Source organism: Tachypleus tridentatus, chromosome 6, assembly GCF_004210375.1.
Source record: "Tachypleus tridentatus isolate NWPU-2018 chromosome 6, ASM421037v1, whole genome shotgun sequence".
NCBI lineage: Eukaryota > Metazoa > Arthropoda > Merostomata > Xiphosura > Limulidae > Tachypleus > Tachypleus tridentatus.
Genome location: NC_134830.1, coordinates 119,223,215 through 119,244,355, shown reverse-complemented (window position 1 = coordinate 119,244,355; position 21,141 = coordinate 119,223,215). Strand labels below are relative to the sequence as shown.

At 30.9% G+C, this 21,141-nt stretch overlaps 1 protein-coding gene across 10 annotated transcripts in view; it reads right to left on the bottom strand.

Moving 5' to 3' along the window:
- Positions 1–1,115: 1,115 nt before the first annotated feature.
- Positions 1,116–21,141, bottom strand: part of LOC143253437 (carnitine O-palmitoyltransferase 1, liver isoform-like) — a 52,880-nt gene continuing 32,854 nt past the window's right edge. For all 10 annotated transcript variants that reach the window (XM_076507318.1, XM_076507327.1, XM_076507322.1 and 7 more), the window contains 12 exons: positions 20,403–20,478; positions 19,294–19,341; positions 17,708–17,815; positions 16,966–16,991; positions 16,548–16,613; positions 15,647–15,731; positions 15,149–15,313; positions 12,257–12,391; positions 11,568–11,756; positions 9,655–9,732; positions 6,059–6,151; positions 1,116–4,639 (listed from right to left, as the gene is read on the bottom strand). In XM_076507318.1, the coding sequence (XP_076363433.1) occupies positions 4,568–4,639; positions 6,059–6,151; positions 9,655–9,732; positions 11,568–11,756; positions 12,257–12,391; positions 15,149–15,313; positions 15,647–15,731; positions 16,548–16,613; positions 16,966–16,991; positions 17,708–17,815; positions 19,294–19,341; positions 20,403–20,478 (1,141 nt within the window). In that variant the 3' untranslated portion in view covers positions 1,116–4,567. The remainder of the gene's footprint in view (positions 4,640–6,058; positions 6,152–9,654; positions 9,733–11,567; positions 11,757–12,256; positions 12,392–15,148; positions 15,314–15,646; positions 15,732–16,547; positions 16,614–16,965; positions 16,992–17,707; positions 17,816–19,293; positions 19,342–20,402; positions 20,479–21,141) is intronic.

Below are 21,141 nucleotides of genomic sequence, written 5' to 3'. Positions count from 1 at the left end.
CAGCGCCACATCTGGTATTATTTAAACTTTATCTCGGTTTGGTCAAAATTGTCCTTCTGAAACTGCGTATTTTATAAGCAAACAAACGCGCAAGATATATGATTTATATTAACCGACAATTTAGTGACCTAGAGGTTAGAGTAATCAATAGTTGACGATGAATGTTGACTTCTAGTAGCTTTCTCTCTAAAGTATGTCGGTTCCAGATCAGTAAATTACAACACGCACTCTGTAAACACCAAAATTAAATAAAACTAGAACGTTTCAGCTATTTAATAATATTTATTTACTCGTACTGCAGTATTCAAACCAACTCAACATGACTCCAAGTAAGATGATCACCAAACTTAAGTTTTACGAAATCAATACTTCACTTCCCATTTCTGAAATTATGGGTTAAGAAAATACACCCTTATTTAACATTATTGAACTTTTAATCACACAAATATAAAAAAATTATCTTATATTTAGTTTTCTTCTCAAGTCACTATATACAACAATTTCACTTAAAAATTTATATAAATCAATTTTTTTTTTAATTCATTAAATTTTGGGGGTTGAAAGAAATTGCGGTCCACATCTTAGTGGAAAAAACTATTTAGTAACCACATGAGTTTTGCTTATTTGTTTGGAATTTCGCGCAAAGCTATACAAGGGCTATCTGCGCTATCCGTCCCTAATTTAGCAATGTAAGACTAGAAGAAAGGCAGCTAATCAACACCACCCACCAACTGCACTAATAAAAAGTAGAGGCGTCACCAATCCCAGAATCTTAGATCCACAGATCAATACACTCAACCCTACCATTGAAACGTAAGGAAAACATTTCACATTTGGCCATAACATGTCTAATTGTTAGAAATACTTTAAATCAATATTTCCGAAATTTTAACATCAAGTGCTGGCTCATTGCCTTCATAAGACGTCACGAGCTACTAAAATACAAAACTATTATAATTTACAAATGAATATCCAGTGTTTGTTTGTTTTCTTGAAATCCTACAGACCAGCAAGGTGGTTCTGACGGACCAGTGGTTGAGGAACACTGTTTTACGTAACTCGGGTTTAATTATAACAACTAAGCGAGAAAAATAACAACAATACGATACGTGGTATACAGTTTAAACAGTTTCTTTATTCACACACACACACACACACATATATATTATATATAAACTTTGACAAAGGTATATATACATTTCTTTGCTTATAAAACAACTGCATTGAAGTGCATCCATACTTATACTAGTACTTGCATTGTTAAGTTGGTATTCAACGCAAAGATGAAATTCCTTTTTGTTTAATCACATATTTGGCTTAAAATTTGAAATTTCAGATACAGTTAAGCAGTCCAGTTGCCATTTACACGTGTCTAAGTGAAGTCTGGTATGTTTAAAGACCCCTCTCAAAAAACTAAACAATTTTCTTAAACTTGTATCTATTTCAAACAAAATACGTTAAAATTTATATCTGAACAGACACTTTTGTATACTTGTTATTAGGCAAAAAGCTACACAACGAACTATATGCGCAGTGCCCACCATGAATACATAAACCCAGTTTTTATTATTAAAAGCTTTCAGTTTTAACACTGTTTCACTGAAGGCTTTTCAACAGATAGAATCACCTTGCTCTTAAGAGTGAAACAATGGTCTTTTAACTAAACGTTTAATATAAAAAAACTCAAAACACCTGTTTAAACAACAATACAAAAATCAAATATGGAATCATTTTATGGTCACTTGTCTAATCAGTAGCTTGAGGAATTGGACAGCTCAGTTTGAGCATGAGTATCACATTTCTCTGTAATCAAAACTCAAATCTATTACTAGAGAAAAGTAAAAATCACACTGAATTCCAAGTAACAAGCAATTGTAAAAAAATTGTGTATTTTTATTAAGTATTATCAAACAAATCTTACTGGTGTGAAAAGAAGTTGATTGGATTCAATAGCACAACATTAAACAATCTTAAACAGTACAGAAACATAGCATCCTCGATTCAATTTATACAAGAATCAAGAAATTTACTGTCACAATTCTGAAAAATAGTGGTATCATATAAGGTAACTTTATAATCCAAATATACAAAACTTAAAGCTATTGACAGTTTATATACTTTATAGTAAATCCCAACTACCAAATCTTCAAAACCTCAATAAAAACAGAATCTGTTCATCAAAATTCAAATCAGTCTTAAAATATCTCTGATGTCCAAAAAATTAAAGTAACGTATAACAACCTTCTCATTGTTCATCCTACATACCTGAAAATGTTGTCACAAAAATTCCCATAAAAAAAAACCAAAAAGCTATGAAAACCTTTGTTCACCTCCTGGTAACTGATAATAGTTTTGCAAAAAACAATCTTTCATGATGTTTGTTTGTTTATTTTGAATTTTGCACAAAGCTACACGAGGGCTATCTGCGCTAGCCATCCTTAATTTAGCAGTGTAAGACTACAGGGATAGGCAGCTATTCATCACTACCCATTGCCAATTCTTGGGCTACTCTTTTACCAACGAATAGTAGGTTTGACTGTTACATTATAACACTCCCACAACTGAAAGGGCGAGCATATTTGATGGGATGGGGATTCAAACCTATAACCCTCAGATTATAAGTCGAGTGCCTTAACCCACCCGACAATGGTGGGCCATCTTCCACGAAGTAATGTTTTATAGAAATCTGTTACGTATTTCCCATTAGAAACAACACACAAATCATTGTCACCTGTTTTATGAAATAATCTATTTCTTACTCAAGACAGTTTGTTCTAACACAGTTAACCTAGCAAGAACTATTAAGTCTCAACTATTGACAATAAGGAAAGATGAGAAATAAAAATAAATGCTTTGGATGTGAATTTTAATGTTGTAATTTTTTTGCTATCTTACCACATGGCTCAAATGATGTCTGTGTCTGTCACAATATAAATTTATATTTTGAAACAGATAGTGCTTTCAAGACTAAAAAGGTACACCTAACACTATGCCAAAATAATGTAGATACACAAATACAGAAACTTTATTATTATTTTTATCTTTCTTATAATGATAGAGCTGTCACATTCTGCATATTAAAAAACTGAAAAAACACAACTGACATTAAGGTATATCAAAATGGCATAAGAAATGGAAACATTCTAAAGTAAAATATTTGGTTTCAGAAAGCTCACAGTTTTACAAATACTTTATTACATTATTTTTATATTGCAATATGTTTGTAATATCTTAAAACAAAAGTTTTTCAAACAGAAACAAGTTATTGTAAAAGCCTAAAATCAAAATTTATGATCAACACCAAATAGTGAGGTATAACTATACAAATGACTGAATAAACTCCTAGCTGTCCATTATCAAGTCCTAACAATATGAAAACTAACACAAGTTTGTCTTTGTTACTGCTTTGTGCTTAATGGACGTTTAAAATATCTTCATTCTTAAAACACAAAAAAATATTTTATGTGCTTCTCTTTTAGATAACTAGTTAGCAACAATGAAATAAAGAATTATGTTTCTTAACAAACAATGTAATATAGTTACAAGTCTACTGCATGGAGTGAGCAATTTTAACAATTTTCCTCCCCCCACATCTCATTCTGCAGGACCTGATACTTATCTGCAGGATGCATTAAACTACAATAAAGCCTCTTAAAACCTTTCCCATAATACATGAAATGAGTAACATTCTCTTCAGACCGCGTGGTAAATTGATCGCAAGTTTTCTTTCCCAATTAAATTATATATAGTGAAATGTTTATGTATTTTAGTGTGTAAAAAAGAAACAAACTTTTTTAATATTCACAATTAGGTTATTAAGAATGAGTGAAGGACCTTACACCAAACCCAACAATACTTTTCTCATCCTTGTAGTTGTTCTTTAGTTATGGAACAAACTTTAATCAATGAGGTCCAGTCTATGCAATGTCCACTACTTTGTACACTTGGCATCAAATGTTAAACTTCATCATGCATCCCACGACATATTTAAAAAGTATTAATACAGAAAATCAGTGTCATGCAACTTCAAGTTTCTCAAAACCCTGTGAAAAACAAGTTACTTGTAATTTTAAGTTTCATAAAACTTTGTAAAAACAACAACAACAAAATCTACCTATAATTTTAAAACATCAATCGATGGATGAGTTTAAAATTTTAAAAAATATTCTAAATTACCATAAACTGTTAAGTTGAAAAAATATCCACAATGTGCCCTACACAGTCAAATATATATATGTATAAAATTCATTTTATCTTAAATCTAAAATTTATTACCATAAACATTAGATATCAAAGTAAAAATTTCCACATACTGCTCATATTACATGATTCAAGAAAAAACAAAGAGTTGTAGCTTTCAGAAATTCTTTCTTACAAATGTTCTTTAATAAAACTTCATGAAAAAGACGTCAACTCAGTTCTCTTCTTAACAAAATAGCCATTTGTTTTTTGTAATGTTTTAGTACTTGACTGTCATATTATAAGATTTTTTAGTCTCCATTACCTAGAACACAAATGTTCAAATTTCATAGTTTAGTTACAAGTTTGTTTTGCTACATGAAATTGACTATTGAAAATCAAAGAGATGTTTCATATCAGTCATGGCTTTTTCAATCTGTTGAGCAAACTGCTGGGAGTTCTGATCAAATGAATAAAAAAAATAAAATTATCAATAAATTTCCTTTTATATACAATGTATTATGTTTCTAAAGAAATCAATTTAACATGGTATAAAATCACATTGACATGGGTAATGTTCTTGGTCTTAACACTGGTGCAATTAAACTAAGAAACCACTAGCCTTAAGTTAGGAGCAAGATGATATTTAATAAACCAGAAAATATATTTCTTAACACTGCAGCACTGTAATACATGTTACTGCTTCACAAACTTCTGAAATACATTCATATATTTTTCCTATAATAGTTGATAAAAGGTAATTATGACAAAAATAAAAAACACAAGTATACAGAAATGTTCATCACAAAGAGAAGTTTTATAAATGTACAAAAAAATTCTAAATTGAATGAGGTGTAAAAATGAATGAATGAAGATTAGAATATAGTACTTTACAGAATGAAACATTTAATTAGTTCAGATGAAAACCAAGGTAGTCTTAATTAAAGACATTAATGTTAAGATTGAAGATAAAAAAGTGTGATAATTTTGCAAAGATTTAAATGAATCAAACGTCTATGATTTAGTTTTATATCCAAATAATTCAAGCATAATATCTCAGATTATAACAGTTCAGTTGCCTACAACATTAGGATGTATGAAAGTATTCATACTGTATACAGGGGCAAATTTCATCAGATATTCAGAAACAAATGATTTGAGAAACATAAAAGTGTTTCTACTAAATTATAACTATACAGTACAACCTTTACACTACTTAAGTTACAAAAAAACATAAAAATCATGACGTGTCTGGGTGGGGAGTGGGTCATAAGCACTTTGTATTGGTAACCAGCACAGAATGCACTCTGTTACAGAACATAATATATTGATAAATACTGGTTAGTGAATTGTTTTCTTAGTATAACATTGTGGCTAACACTGGCAGCTTGTGTTTTTCAAGTATAACACAATGGCTAACATTGGTAACTTGTGTCTTTCTAGTATAACACAATAGCTAACATTGGTAACTTGTGTTTTTCTAGTATAACACAATGGTTAAAATCAGTAACTTGTGTTTTTCTAGTATAACACAATGACTAACATAAGTTAGTAGTGTTTTGCTTGTATTGCACTATGGCTATCACTGATAAGTGGTACTTTCCTACTATAACAAATGGTTTACCTCACAACTCTTGCATTTTTTTGCTTGAAAAATAGAAATATTTTTATGTATCAAAGACTAAAAGCTAAATGTTAATTAAAGCCTGTAAATAAAATCAAACAATGTGTTATGCAACTGCTACTGAATATATTTTTACAAGTGTAGTGATTACACATGTGTACAATAATCTAAATAAAAATGGTAGAAGAAAAATAATACAGAATAAATATTTTTTCCATGCTACAGAAAAAAAAAAATTATTAAAACAATACTTACGGTTTCCGGAGAGGATCGTTTGCTAGAAATATGGAAAAATATGATATTCTCCCCTGCAATGATGTAGGAGACACCGTATCCATCATCTGCAACCTGAGTTGAAGAATTATAATTGCATTAACAAGATGATAAAGGGGAGATTGAAAGTAGCAAATGTATTCTTCCACTAACAAACTGAATAAGTATGCTGTAAAAACGAGAATAGGCAGTTGTCCACAAAGAATGTAAAACCAGTAGACGTGAGGTCACTGTGCATTTTACAGTAGTGTAAGAAAGGAACATCACACAACAGAATCACTTACAGTAAAATCAATATATTAACTTAGGACCACCAGGTGCAAAACACTGACCCAAATTTAGGAAACATGTTAGAGCCCAAAAAGAGATTGGAGGCACCAGACTACAAAACCATAATCCAATAATACAACCTAAAAAAGCATATTCCCCTGATTGAAAAAATATTCTTGTAAGTGAAACCTCTAACATTTCTTGCTGGAACCATAAACATAGAAAGGAAAGAGACTGTTGTGTTTATAGATGCTGTTTACCTTTGAATTCATGCTCAAATAAAGCAACTCATATTAACTAGAAGCAAAGAAATGACACTGAAAGTGGGGATAGAAGAGTAATGAAAAGGACAAGTGACCTGAGAGGTCAAAATCAAATTGTATCAGAAGAAAGCAAGGTTTATGATATTGATTCTGAAGAAGATGGAAACACTGAAGCCTCTAAAACTATTACTCCAGGCCTTGGTTGTTACCAATAGCATAGCTTTAGAATGTTTACCTACAGAGGGGTATAAAGCACTGTAATGTCAGACAAAGACAGAAGACTGTTCAAATATACACACAAATAACCAGTACATTACTCCAACTTTTGCATTTGACTGATCCATTTGAATTGAAGACATACTTCATCAATAAACTACAGTATAATGAAAAATAAATGACAGAACCTATTTCCAAAAGCTTGTGTAAGCTCACTTGTTGGGTGCAGAAACATTTCTGTGGTTGCTCAAAACATTTTGGCAAATTCACTCATATAATGAATTCATAGTCTACCAAACCAACAAAAATTGCTTGTACTCATTGAAAAACACTCAATGGGAAAAGTGAAGTTTTCATCCATATGAAGGCCATTTGTCACTCTAGAGTGTGGAACAGATCTACCAAGACATAATAATATGTTCCATGTGGACAGCCTGAAGATCACAACAGCAGTTACATTCATTCAACAAAGCCTTCAAGTAGAGACGAGGCAAACATGAAATGTAGGGTTTGACAATGACATATTTTCAGATATACCAGCCTATGAACAAGGTGGATAAAGTATCAAAGACCTTCACAGAGTGTATAAAAACTCTTTTGATAGCCATGAACAGGTTGAAGTACATACATTTCATGACACTGTTAAAATGATGAAAAAAATAGGTGAAACAAAAGTTGGTTTGTCAACCTACTATCTTTGATTCAGATATGTAAGTTCAGTATTCGAGTCCATGATGGCATGATTAAGTAACATGAATTACCCTGAAGAAATTTCAGCAAATGGTATTCAAGCAAGCATTGATAAAATCATCAATCTTACAGAGATAGAAAGAAATGTTATTTCTGACACATGAGCACACACACAAGCATAAGAGTTTATCATCTGACGATGACACCCAATACTGTGTGTTTGCACTAAGTGGACAATAATGTTCAACACAATGCCTATTGTGTTAAGTGTAGCAAATTTTTCAACACTTTGGTTGCAAAAATCTTGGTTCATGTTGCTTCATTACTAATGGATGTTTTTGATACAACAATAAATTAGAATCAATGTTAATTCTACAAAACACAGTATTATGATACATCACCCATAGGCTTAGAGCAAAAGTTCATTTTGGGGCAACCAACAAAATTAAAAAATGAAGACTGATTCATCAATGATTAATGAAAAAAATCAAGTTGAGACCACAGCTAAATCACTAGCTATTAATCAAGCAGTGTCTCCAGTCCACTGTAATCATCCTAAAGTGGATATAAGCTTGTTTGTTTGTTTAGAATCAAGCACAAAGCTACACAACGGGCTATCTGTGCTCTGCCCACTACGGGTATAGAAACCCAGTTTCTAGCAGTGTGAGTCCTCAAACAAACCACTGTGTTACAGGGGGGGGGGGAATATAAGCAGTATAGGAGGTGAAATTATTACACTCTATACAGGAAATACAAAAGATTAAATGCCCAGGAAGTGTCTGGATGAGTTAATCAAGTTATACAAAAATGGAAAAAGAAACAAAAATCAGAAACAAAAATTTTATTGGTGTCCACCAATAAAACTCATCAGATTCTGATGAATTCAACCCTTCCAGGAAATTGGCAAGATAGATTTCACATCACCATTTCCAAGATAAAAACATTCTTTTCTTTAACTCCAACTAAAATGAGAGTATTGGCTGATAGAATAATTCCCAGAGACGTGGATGACAAAACTAAACATTCATATTTGTAGGAAGAAACTACTGTAATATTTTCTGTCTCACTTATTGATTTAAATATTCAAACATATATTAACTTAGTTGTGGCAAACAGCAAATTTGCATACAACTGTATTTTTTTAATATACTTCATGGATTTCAAATTTGAAACAAAACGATTCTGAATAGTACAGTCAAGCAGTTTATTTCTACCAATCAGTGCCTCCTGGGATATAATATCACAAAATTTGATGTAATGCCTAGAGGGGTTGTTTTTTTGCAACTGAAGGTCTTAGAACACTATAATAAATAATAGATATTCACAAAAAGTTTTTTTTACTGTTTGCTTTTTTATGAAATTATTTTAGTTGAACTAACAACTGTTAAAAGATAGCGAAATAAAACGTAATTAAACAATTTACAAGGAAATCTTAGAGAAACTAAAATAAAACTGAAATACAACAAATACGCTCAATTTTATTTTTTTAAAATCAGAATTAACTTAGATGAACAATTGCTAAACAAATCATAAAATAAAATGGTCTACATATAAAAATCCACACAATAAAAAATTATTTTTTTACAGAATTCTCTTGGGCTGATAGTCGTAAAAACATTGTTAAATATTGTGCACTCAAGCTTTATGTTTCACATTTAATAAATCCAGATTTTGTTTTCCCTTTGCCAACTTATATACTTTATGCCATCTATTCCTAATCACAAAGCTTACTTATTAACATAAATTATTGTTTTGTCCTTCTTAGAATAAGGCTTAAATGTATGGTAAACAGAAATGAGTCTCTTTATCTGTACCATTACATCTGACATGTGTGTTATTTATAATTTTCCCATTTACTAACAAAAATATGTCACCACAAATAAATTAATGCACAGTTTGTGCTAAAGTTTACTAATTGTTCATACAGCTGATTCCAATTTCAAGAGGTTTTGTCACATGTTATAAAAAATTGTTACTGGAAATGTACACTCCATAACAATACTAATGTGTTCTTTACATACATACAGTGATAAAAAAACAACTAATTGGGTAACTTACCACTGGTCCACACATTTATATTGATGCAAGATTATGAGTGCTTTGTTACAACATCACCAAACTGAGAATGTATATACTTACTGGTCCAAAACCTCCACCAGCAGAGATATGATTGGGATACTTGTTTAGATCAAACAGACTGGTCTGTCCATGTGGTGTCTGAAATAAAAATAAGAGTTAAAAGGTTGAAATAGAATGTTGTTTTTTTTATGGCAGGGCACACATATAGCAAAACTCTTGAACTATAGATAACATCTGTAAAAAATAAATCAAGCAGTGGATACAACAAATATATGATTCAACTTTATATTGTATATTTTTCTGGATACTGTACTTGTAGCAGGGTCCTCAAGGGAGAATACAGAATTCTTTCAACTTTACTCAACTGTGTGATAATTCAATTGTTTACACTTACAAACAGGGAGAAAAAAACACCTTATACTGTTACTTACTGTTGTACGTCAGGTTTTAATTACACGTCACCAAGTATTTTAGTTGGGTACCAACTTTTCTCTAACATTCATTTCTCAAACTTTTATTGCCCATTCAAACACACTTTAAGACTAATGCCATTATCAACCTAGCTGATAATTTACTCACTAGCTACGACTGAGATGCTACCTGGCTACCATACTGGTGTTGATAAAACTTAATGGTTAAGCACAGTCGCCATGTTATGATTAAAGAAATCAATATTTTAGCTTAGTTTACAGAACAAAAATACAGTACAAAGGAAGTTTTGGGAAACTGCTCAGTTTATGATAAAAGATACAACAACAGAAACTGGTTTAAATTTAAACAACTTGGAACACTAACAATACTTCAAAATTAAAGAAAAAAGGTACACAAGTTTTCCATAAATTTCAAATGAGTTTAAAATTTATTTTAAACCACTACAAATGGCAGGTAATAATAGTACAGATCATGATAAAACAAAATGGTAGACATAAAACTGTTTATTTAAAAACCACCTTTAAAATGCCGAAATATTAACAATGACTATTTCTGATTAGTGGCTGACCAAAACTAAAGATTCTTGTACTGTAAAGTAGCCTAATTTGTTTTATATATATATATATATATATATGTGTGTGTGTGTGTGTGTGTGTGTGTGTGTGTTTTTTGCTTGTGTTTATTGAATGAATCAAAATTTCACTATTTAAACAAGTTATTATCTGAGTCAGTAAGTACACAACGTTTCCAGACAAGCAGATAGAAAAACCAACAAATGTAATCAGTCATAATTTTTCACAAAACTCTTGTCTGGGGTCCCATGATTCTTTTCTTGCACCAGAAAGGATACTTTTGTGAGTTTGTGTGCATGTATGTGAACATGCAAGTGTATGTAGAAAAGCTAAACATTAAAAGAGAATACACCATAATAATGGATAGTGAGAATCTTACACAATATATCTAAACCTAAGATGGAATGCAATTAAATTTAAATTCAAGAGCAAGAGAAAAGTAAAAAAATTGCAGCCACAATACAGGCATAAACCATAAGGTAGGTTAACATGTAATGTGCCCTAAACCATAAGGCAGATTAACAAGTAATGTGCCCTAAACCATAAGGTAGGTTAACACGTAATGTGCCCTAAACCATAAGGTAGGTTAACACGTAATGTGCCCTAAACCATAAGGTAGGTTAACACGTAATGTGCCCTAAACCATAAGGTAGATTAACACGTAATGTGCCCTAAACCATAAGGTAGGTTAACACGTATTGTGCCCTGGTTTTTAGTTTGTTTCATTACTTCCTCTCTTCTCTCTCATGAACGTGCATTTAATTAAACATACACGTATATATGAAAGTAACTGCAAAAGTAGGATCAACATTGTGGTGCAGATACACAATCTATCAGTCTTAGCCTACTTTGGGTATATAACTGGCCTTGAGATGCCTGTGAATACTTTTTTACCAACCTGACTTGTGGTATTTGTAACTTCAGTAAACAATTCTAGTCTAGCTTAAGATCCTAGTAAACAATTGCTACCTGACTAGTGGACAGTTTCCATGGTTCACTAAGAACTTCCTTCAGAAAAGGAGAGTCCACTTCTAAGTACTTGGAGACAACGTACAAACAAAACAGGTGACGATCAATTCCCTTCCCACACATAGTGTCTTGATATCCTCGCTGGTGACGAACACAGGCTTTTCTCAATAAGGAGCACTTCTCTTCTTTCTAAACTCCCACAAATTAACACATTTTCTTTATTTTAACAACTCTTATTTGTTCTCTGCTTAGAGATGCACAGACAAGTAAAATGGAAAATTCTCCATCAAAACATTATTACAATCCATTTTCTTATTTCTCCTTGCTGAAATAACATATCCAATTGAATCAGTACAGCCCAAAGAAAACCAAATGAACTATTCATAATGTTACATATTTGTTAACCTTCAAATAAACAAAGAGATCTGAACAACAAACAAACATATTTCATTCAACGGTTACACAGCCACAGAATTACCCCCCGTTTTCTCTTTCCAACATGTATTTTTCCTGAAGTAACCAACATCTAATAAACTAAATTCTCCACTTGTTAAATACATCATGAAGCTTCCTTTAGTATTTCTACTACAACCATAAGGACAACTACTTAACAGTAGTATCTAATTACAATTATTAAACCCACATCTAAGAATGTGCACATAGCTTAACAGTTTAAAGAACAAACTTACTGAACAGTCTGGATTTTCCATTGCTTTTACCCAAGCACATGATTCCATGCTAACAGATCTGACAGTTTCTGTTCGTCCTTCTCTAAATAATCTTGTCATGGAGGCTTCGTAAGTTAAACTAAACTTCCTGGCATCCTGAATATAATTAACAATGAAAATGGGAGAGTTCATATTAAAAAAATGTTGTTTCTCATTTCTTTAAATAATGGTTCTATTTGACTTTAAGCTAGTTTTTTTACCATTTTAACCACGACTAATTCCACTTCAGAAATTCTTAAATTTTTTATATTTTCATAAACTGAACATTAGTTCTCTCCAAAACATGTTTCTCTTTACCCTTTCAAATACTGGCAAGGGTTTCAGGGTACTTTGAAACTTCTAAGAATAGTTTGCTTATATACTATCAAACACTTCTGATGTTCAGACAGAAAACAGCTCTCTAATCCAAGCTTATCAATACTTACTGCAAGTTACCAAAGCTTATTCACACTAAGCATAATGTAGTCTGTTATTCACAATTATATAACATAGCTCAATACAGGAATTCCCATAGAACCAAGTTTCTACCCAAGATAGAAGGTCAGTCTTCACATACTTTACATAAACCTTCTACTATACAAGTACGTGAGCTTCCAAAGTTCCGTCTAAGTAGACAAAAGTCACAATGGCTCTACCTCATTTAACAATCTTGCTATACAAATATCTTTTCTGGAACAAAACTGTGACATATACCTCAAGCCATTAATCTACCATGACAGTTTTGCATAATTGGACCTACACTGTGAATTAGATATAAGATGATAAATACTTTGTCATTGTTACTACTGTTTATAGCTGTGTCTATATACAGCTGTTTTACCATAAGTAAAAAAAAAAAAAAACTCACACAGTCAAACCTTTAGTAACATTTTATATATATATAATAGAAGCATTACTCATAATACTTCTCTGTGGATAATACACAACAGTACAAATTATGCTAAATTTCTTAGCATACATAGACAAATCATCCTCACTTCTTTTCAAAATACTCAAACACTTTCTTTTTTGTGTGGGAGAAGGTTTTGGGATATAAGTATTTACAAATCTAAAGAATTGTTATATATTTTTTCTCCTACTTGTGTTTAACTAATGACTGAACAGCTTTATTTTTCTCCTACTTGTGTTTAACTAATGACTGGACCACTTTATTTTTCTCCTGCTTGTGTTTAACTAATGACTGCACCACTTTATTTTTCTCCTACCTGTGTTTAACTAATGACTGGACCACTTTATTTTTCTCCTACCTGTGTTTAACTAATGACTGGACCACTTATCTACATATGGTTAACAATATGCATTTTAAGTAACATTGTTTTTTCATGTGAGCATAATTATTGATAATATTATAATATAGTATATAATTGATAATATTATAATATAATACATGATTGATAATATTAATATGTACCTGGTGAGTATGAACCAAAGTGAAGTGGCATCATTATATTGACATACACCTGCCTGGTTATCCTATCAACACATGCTTAATCAGTATGTGCTTCAGTGTCATAGTAATATCACCATATTAGCATGTACTTGGTCAGCATGTAACTCAGTAACAAGACATCACCATATCAACATAAACCTTTACAGTATGGAACTCAAACAGCATGACATCACCATATCAACATAAACCTTTACAGTATGGAACTCAAACAGTATGGCATCACCATATCAACATAAACCTTTACAGTATGGAACTCAATAGCATAACATCACCATATCAACATAAACCTTTACAGTATGGAACTCAAACAGTATGGCATCACCATATCAACATAAACCTTTACAGTATGGAACTCAAACAGCATGACATCACCATATCAACATAAACCTTTACAGTATGGAACTCAAACAGCATGACATCACCATATCAACATAAACCTTTACAGTATGGAACTCAAACAGCATGACATCACCATATCAACATAAACTTTTACAGTATGGAACTCAAACAGCATGACATCACCATATCAACATAAACCTTGAGAGTATGGAACTCAATAGTATGACATCACCAAATCAAAATAAACCTTTACAGTATGGAACTCAATAGTATGACATCACCAAATCAACATAAACCTTTACAGTATGGAACTCAAACAACATGACATCACCATATCAACATAAACCTGGAGAGTATGGAACTCAATAGCATGACATCACCATATCAACATAAACCTTTACAGTATGGAACTCAATAGCATGACATCACCATATCAACATAAACATTTACAGTATGGAACTCAAACAGCATGACATCACCATATCAACATAAACATTTACAGTATGGAACTCAAACAGCATGACATCACCATATCAACATAAACATTTACAATATGGAACTCAAACAGCATGACATCACCATATCAACATAAACATTTACAGTATGGAACTCAAACAGCATGACATCACCATATCAACATAAACAATTACAGTATGGAACTCAAACAGCATGACATCACCATATCAACATAAACATTTACAGTATGGAACTCAAACAGCATGACATCACCATCTCAACATAAACCTGGAGAGTATGGAACTAAATATCAAGACATCACCATATCAACATAAATCCTGACAGCATACAGTCAGTAACGTCAATGTAACAAAAACAAATCACATCAGAAGATTTAGAATAAAACTCAGTTAATAGAGAAACATCTTAAAACCTTGTATGGAATGCTAATGGTAGCAATAAGAAGGTAACCATAGATCAAACTGACCAAAATGGTCAACAAAGCATCAGTGTTAGAAAAGTTTTAAACAAATCTAATGAAAACATTTTCTAAAGAGTCTAAAATATTTTTTCAAAGTAATTTTGTTTCATATATTTTAAAAACTTACTCTATAATAAGCCAACTGCAGAGCCATTTGGATGTAAGCATCGGGACTAACTTTACACTTCTTTATAATACCTTTACCATACGCATCATGCATGTACAGCCTGAGGTCAACATCCTCAAGAAGAGTATAAGCAGAAAGAGCACAGCTTTCGATGATTTCAATACACTGATAGTAGAAAAAAAAATTTTGATTATTGTTTTGGTTAAGGTACACATACCATGGTACAAATAATGTTAAACGAAACATTTTTAATGGCTTATGGACTTCTAAATTATGCAATATTATATTTGAGAGAGAACTTCAAAAACATTTTTCTTATAATATCGAAGTAAATCAAAGTTTACTAAAATAACCATGTAAAAACTCAAAGGTTTAGAATCCTCAGTCACTGTAGTAGCACAAAGCCCAAGAAGTAAACTGTTATTTCCTGCTTGTGATTGGTTAAGAGTAAAGATTCTAATTGTAAATAGAATAAGTCAGTTCTAAAATTTTACTTACATGGGAAGAAATATCCCATTTGAGTCTAGAAGGTCTGGGAAGTTCATGTGTTAATTCCCCTACAGTGTTTCCTTCCTTTGTGTAACTACAAAACAAAAAATGAACTTCCATTAGTACAAGAAAGACAGCTAATATTTTTAATAGCCAGAGAAAAAATTACACTTTAATGCAAGGTTTTCCAGCTACATAATTAAATCAAGTTAATGAATTAATAAGAGAATTAATAAGTTTTTAGAAAAGAGAAATTACAGATATCCATAAAAGCTAATAACAATTTGTATAACATAATATTTAAAGACAAACTGGTACAGCATCCCTAAATAAGAATTACTATCATCAAATGAGTGATGAGTGCATTAAGTTATTATTAACAGCCTCTGCTTTTGATGTTATTTTTAAGATAATGAAATTATGAACTTACTAACTTTACTAATTCAGAAAAGTGTTTAATTCTTTTAATTATAAATAATACAGATATTTAATTCATAAATACAAAAATATATATTAGCTGTCTGCCTAATTTTTTTTCTAAAATTCCCATAAACTTCGTAGAATAAATTTTACTGCTATTATAAAAGTTTTGTGTTGTACAAAAATTAGCCAATCAACTCAGTAAGTTATATTCATTTAAAAATGTATGCTTGAGCCATTAAAAACACATTTTCACAGAAAAATATTTTAAGAGCATAACTGCATGAATATAGTTCTCTTATTTGAAATAATTCATAATATAATTCCTGAGCATCTTTCATTTTTTCTTCACTACCTTTTTAATAACTGTGATGGTAGATAAAGGTTTAACTGTTTGAAAAATAAAAACACATTATTATTACACTAACATTATTCAATAATTACAGTATTTTCTTATTATTGCTTACGAAATATAAAAGATTCCCCTTACCCAAGGCTAAAGAAGTCTTTAGCAAGACAAAATTCCCAAAGATGAGCCAGGATTGGAGCATCAGCCCTTAGAAAATGTAAGAGTTTCCATTAAAACGTTTATGGACTTAAAACATTTTCATTTTATCCACATTTCTCTCACTTTGTGCTCACTTTTTCTCTGTACATGATTATCTTAAACTTAAATAAGCTGGCTGAACAATTACTAAAAAAACCTTTTTATATTTATATATACTGAAATCCTTCACTCAAACACAAACTTTGATACTTTCATAAACTCTACAGTAATTTAGTTTTTTACTAGAAATACTTTATTAAACATGAAGAATTCACCACAATAATCATTATTTTACTGTGATGGAAGATTAGTGCTATGTGTCTCTAGAACTGAATGAAACAAAGAAATTCCACATATTTACCATGAATGTTCTCCATTAAAGCCAACCTAAAAATAGATAATAAATCATTAGAAAGAAAAATTATGGAAAACAATGCATACACTTCTTTTCTGAACAATAACCTTTAGACAACAATTAAAATGGTAATTACATCTTCAAAAATAATTTAAAAATACATAATTTAAGACTTAAGGAACTTCATTCGCTTTATACATTTGACAATTTCAGTAACAAAGCATAAGACTCACATTAAATGTAAATGACCTGTAAAAATGTATAATTAATAAATTCCATACAAAATTATAACTAACAATAAACATCACATGACACCAATTCAGAAATCTAACTAATGCACTGGCATTAAGTTTGTAATGGTTGTGTACATTTTAAATAACAGACAATGAAAAATAATAATATGTCCTATAACATTTCTTCTTTAAAATTGCACATCACAAGAGAAATAGGTAAAGTAATGTTTATGTTATCATTTAAGTTATGGAAATATTACTTTTAATCTGTCATAGCACAAAGATAATAATCAATCATAGTTTATATTACAGATTCAAAAAGAAAGAAAATAAAAATGGCATACAAATTAACATATAACCTGAATTTCATTTAACACAAACTATTTTTAGAAATAACAATAAATAACTAAGTTCACATTACATCTACTCTTTCTGATTCAAACAAATTTGTACCACTTTATTATATTTTAGAATTTCAAGAATCTAGCTGCTTAGGGTTCTAGTATCTCACTTACCCTTCCATTTCTTGACACAACCAGATTAAAAGACTTGTCATACCATCTATCATAACCTTTTCCATGTAGCAACAACTGCCCAAAAGAATCAAGTTTGCTAGGATCTTTCTGAAAGTAATGAACATGAAAAAGACCTGTTAATATATTTTTAAAACAAAATGGTGTGGGAAAAAAAACACGATTTCCAGTTAATTTTAGTGGCCTTTGCAGAAAGCATGATTTTTAATTGTCTGAAACAAAAAGTTCTTAATGTATCTAAAAATTATATCAAGGAAGTAATTATTATACTTTGTATGAATATTTTATTAATGAATCTTACCAAATATATGTATGTGGTCTTCTAATAATTTGTACATTGGACATTATATTTTGAATTAAAAGTATAATTTTGATGGGAATAAGGGTAACAGTGTCATGAAGGAAAGAAATCTTATTGTAATTGTTGATCAGTCTCTCAATCCATTCAAGTAGTGTGCTGTTGTTAGTTGTAGGTTGTTGTTAGTACTGAACACAGTACTCCATATGTGGTCTAACCAATGACCTATATGATAAAATTATAATCTCTTTAGACTTGTGTTCAGTCTAATGAAGGACATTAAATTGTTGGAAATGGTTCACACAATGGTTAATAGGATGGTATTTTGGATGGAAGTAGTTATACAAGGATAGATTAACAACTTTTAAATTGTTTACCTCTTAAGATAAAAATAGTTAAAGTGGATTTGATAAGGTGCTTATAATTAAGGAACTGATTATGCTGATACATCATCTTTTCCCAATCTAATGGTAATAATGTTAGGACTAGGAGACACAAATATAAATTTTGGTAGTGTAGAAGACATCTTCAGTTTAAACAGCTTTTGGAATGGATTGCTTATAAAGCAGTAGGTGCAGTTAATTTAAGGGACTGTTAAGGAAAGGTTTAATAAATATTTAAATGATAAGAACTAGCACTGGTTGTTTTATTTTTATTTTAAAGTTTAGAAAAGTGGATGGATGGCCTAGATGAACTAAGAGATCCTTTGTTGTCCTTAAATTACATAAATGTTTATGCATTATGATTATTTATTACAGAAACACTTTTCCTTGATGATGAGAAACCCATTTGAAATAAAAATGTGTCTCAGAATGGCTGTTATGGGTATTAACACTTTTATTGATAAGCAGAGAACAACATTTCAACCTTCCTAGATCATCTTCAGGTTGACAAAAAGAGTTTGCAACTGATCATTGCCTAAGACATGTGTCCAGCCATTCTGAGATACAGAAATGCTACTTGATTAAATAATTCTCTCAAAATTGAGCTAATAATGAAAATCATACTCTAAACCTGACTTAGACTAATCTTCTTTTTAAATAATTAACAATGAATAACCTAAAAAGGTATTAAAATTTTTTATTTCCAAAGAACCTTAAGCAATTGAACTTATTTGGAAAAATATATTCAAATTCTATATTTAAAAACTCAACTAGTAGTATAAAACCATTTACTACAAATCATTTTCAATAAAATTAAAGAAAAAACAAAAGAATAGCTAAAAATTTCTTTCTGATCAAAATAAACATTATTCATATTATAAACTTACAGGGTCAAACTGAAATTCCTCATCTTCTAGTATCAAAACAAAAGCAGCCTAAAAATGAGAAAAAAGTTATGAATATAATATATAAATAATTGATAAAGTTAAAACATAATGAATGTATAAAGCAACCTAAGATGTTCATCATGTGCCCTCACATCAAGTGTTATTAAAATATAAATATATTTTTCTCATCAGTATGAACTTCCTTGGAACTTTAAGGATCTGATGGCATGCCATTGCAAAATTGATATTTGTTTGTTTTGTTAAATTATGCATAAAACTACAGAAGAACTCTCTGCACTAGTGGTTACTTCCACTATTCAGTGATAAATAATAGTTCCATAGTTGGCTGTTGGTAGTGTCAATCAACTAACCTCCCTGATTCTGAAATGATGAATAGAGCGCGCCTCACCTGGACAACATCACCAACCATGAACTCTTGGATTATTCATTACCAGTGAATAGTGGGAGTTCCCATCACGTTATGATACGCCCACAACAGAGAGTAAATCAGACTCACAACCTGCAAATTACAAAACAAATGTCCTAGTCATCAGATCATACCACAACATTTGAAGTTTGTTACATCAGGTCAAACGTACAGATGAGTGACGATGTAAAGTACGTACAGTACGAAACGTATTTCAGTTACTACGTTTCATACTAATACATAAGTTATGAAGCTTCATTAAAAAAAAAAAAAGGTCATATTTCGTGCAATAAACCATGAAGAATTAAGGAAGGTAAATAGAAATAATTAATCACGAAGCCCATTTTAGGTAAAAAAATTGATTGTGTCTAGCAATTAAATTGTTTTGTATTGTTTTCTAATGAGACTCGAACAACATAGTGTCATGTAAAGTTTCAAGTTTCTTTAGGGTTTCACTATAAAAAATGTTTGTTTGCTTGCTTTGAATTATGTGCAAAGCTACACAATGAGCTATCTGTGCTCTGCACACCAAGGGTATCAAAAACCCAATTTTTAGCAGTGATAGTCCACAAACATACCACTGGGGGCATATCAAAATAATTTCAATACTTTAAACAGATTATTTCTATTCAGAATTCCTTAAAAGATATTCAATTTGGTGTTACAAGCTATCAGCTACTACCTTCTCAATGATATCGAGAGATGTCTTGTTCAGCCCTTTGGAAAAATATTTCTCTCTTGTGGTGGCCCACGTTATTCTACAGAAATAAAATAACTGTTTAGAAAGAACACATAAAAACAAAAAATACATTCAGAGCATGAGCCAAACTTTTCAACAATCAAACCTAAAAACTACCAACTATAGATGACTCACTATTCACTTTACAATTATGACTTGTCAGTAACTATTAATCAGAGAAAGCAACCTGTACATTTCTTGTGGGACCTCAGGCTCTAGTCCATAAAGTCTCTGCATTAATCTAAACCTGTTTATACCAGTCTCAAAAATAAGGCCTAGCATGGTCTGATTGATGGTTTGGGTATTCAATTCACAAGCTGTGGGTCTCAGGTTTGAACCCTGTTATCAGCCATGGGGACATTATAATGTTACAATCACTCCCACTTTTTGTTTGTAAAGAGTAACCAAAGAATTGATGGTGATGACTAACTGCATTCCTTCTATCACTTCTAAATTAGGAACTACTAGAGTAGATAGCATTCATACAGCTTTACACAAAATTTAACAATATAAACACAGTAACTTACCTACATACATCACAACTAAAAATCAATCAAGTAATGATGAAAACTATTCTTACCTTTAATGATTAGAAATGCATTGTTTCATCGGTTAAATACCTTTGTTGTTAATCTGTATTTTCAGCCATTTATTTACTTTTTAGACTTGTTTTTAGGATCTT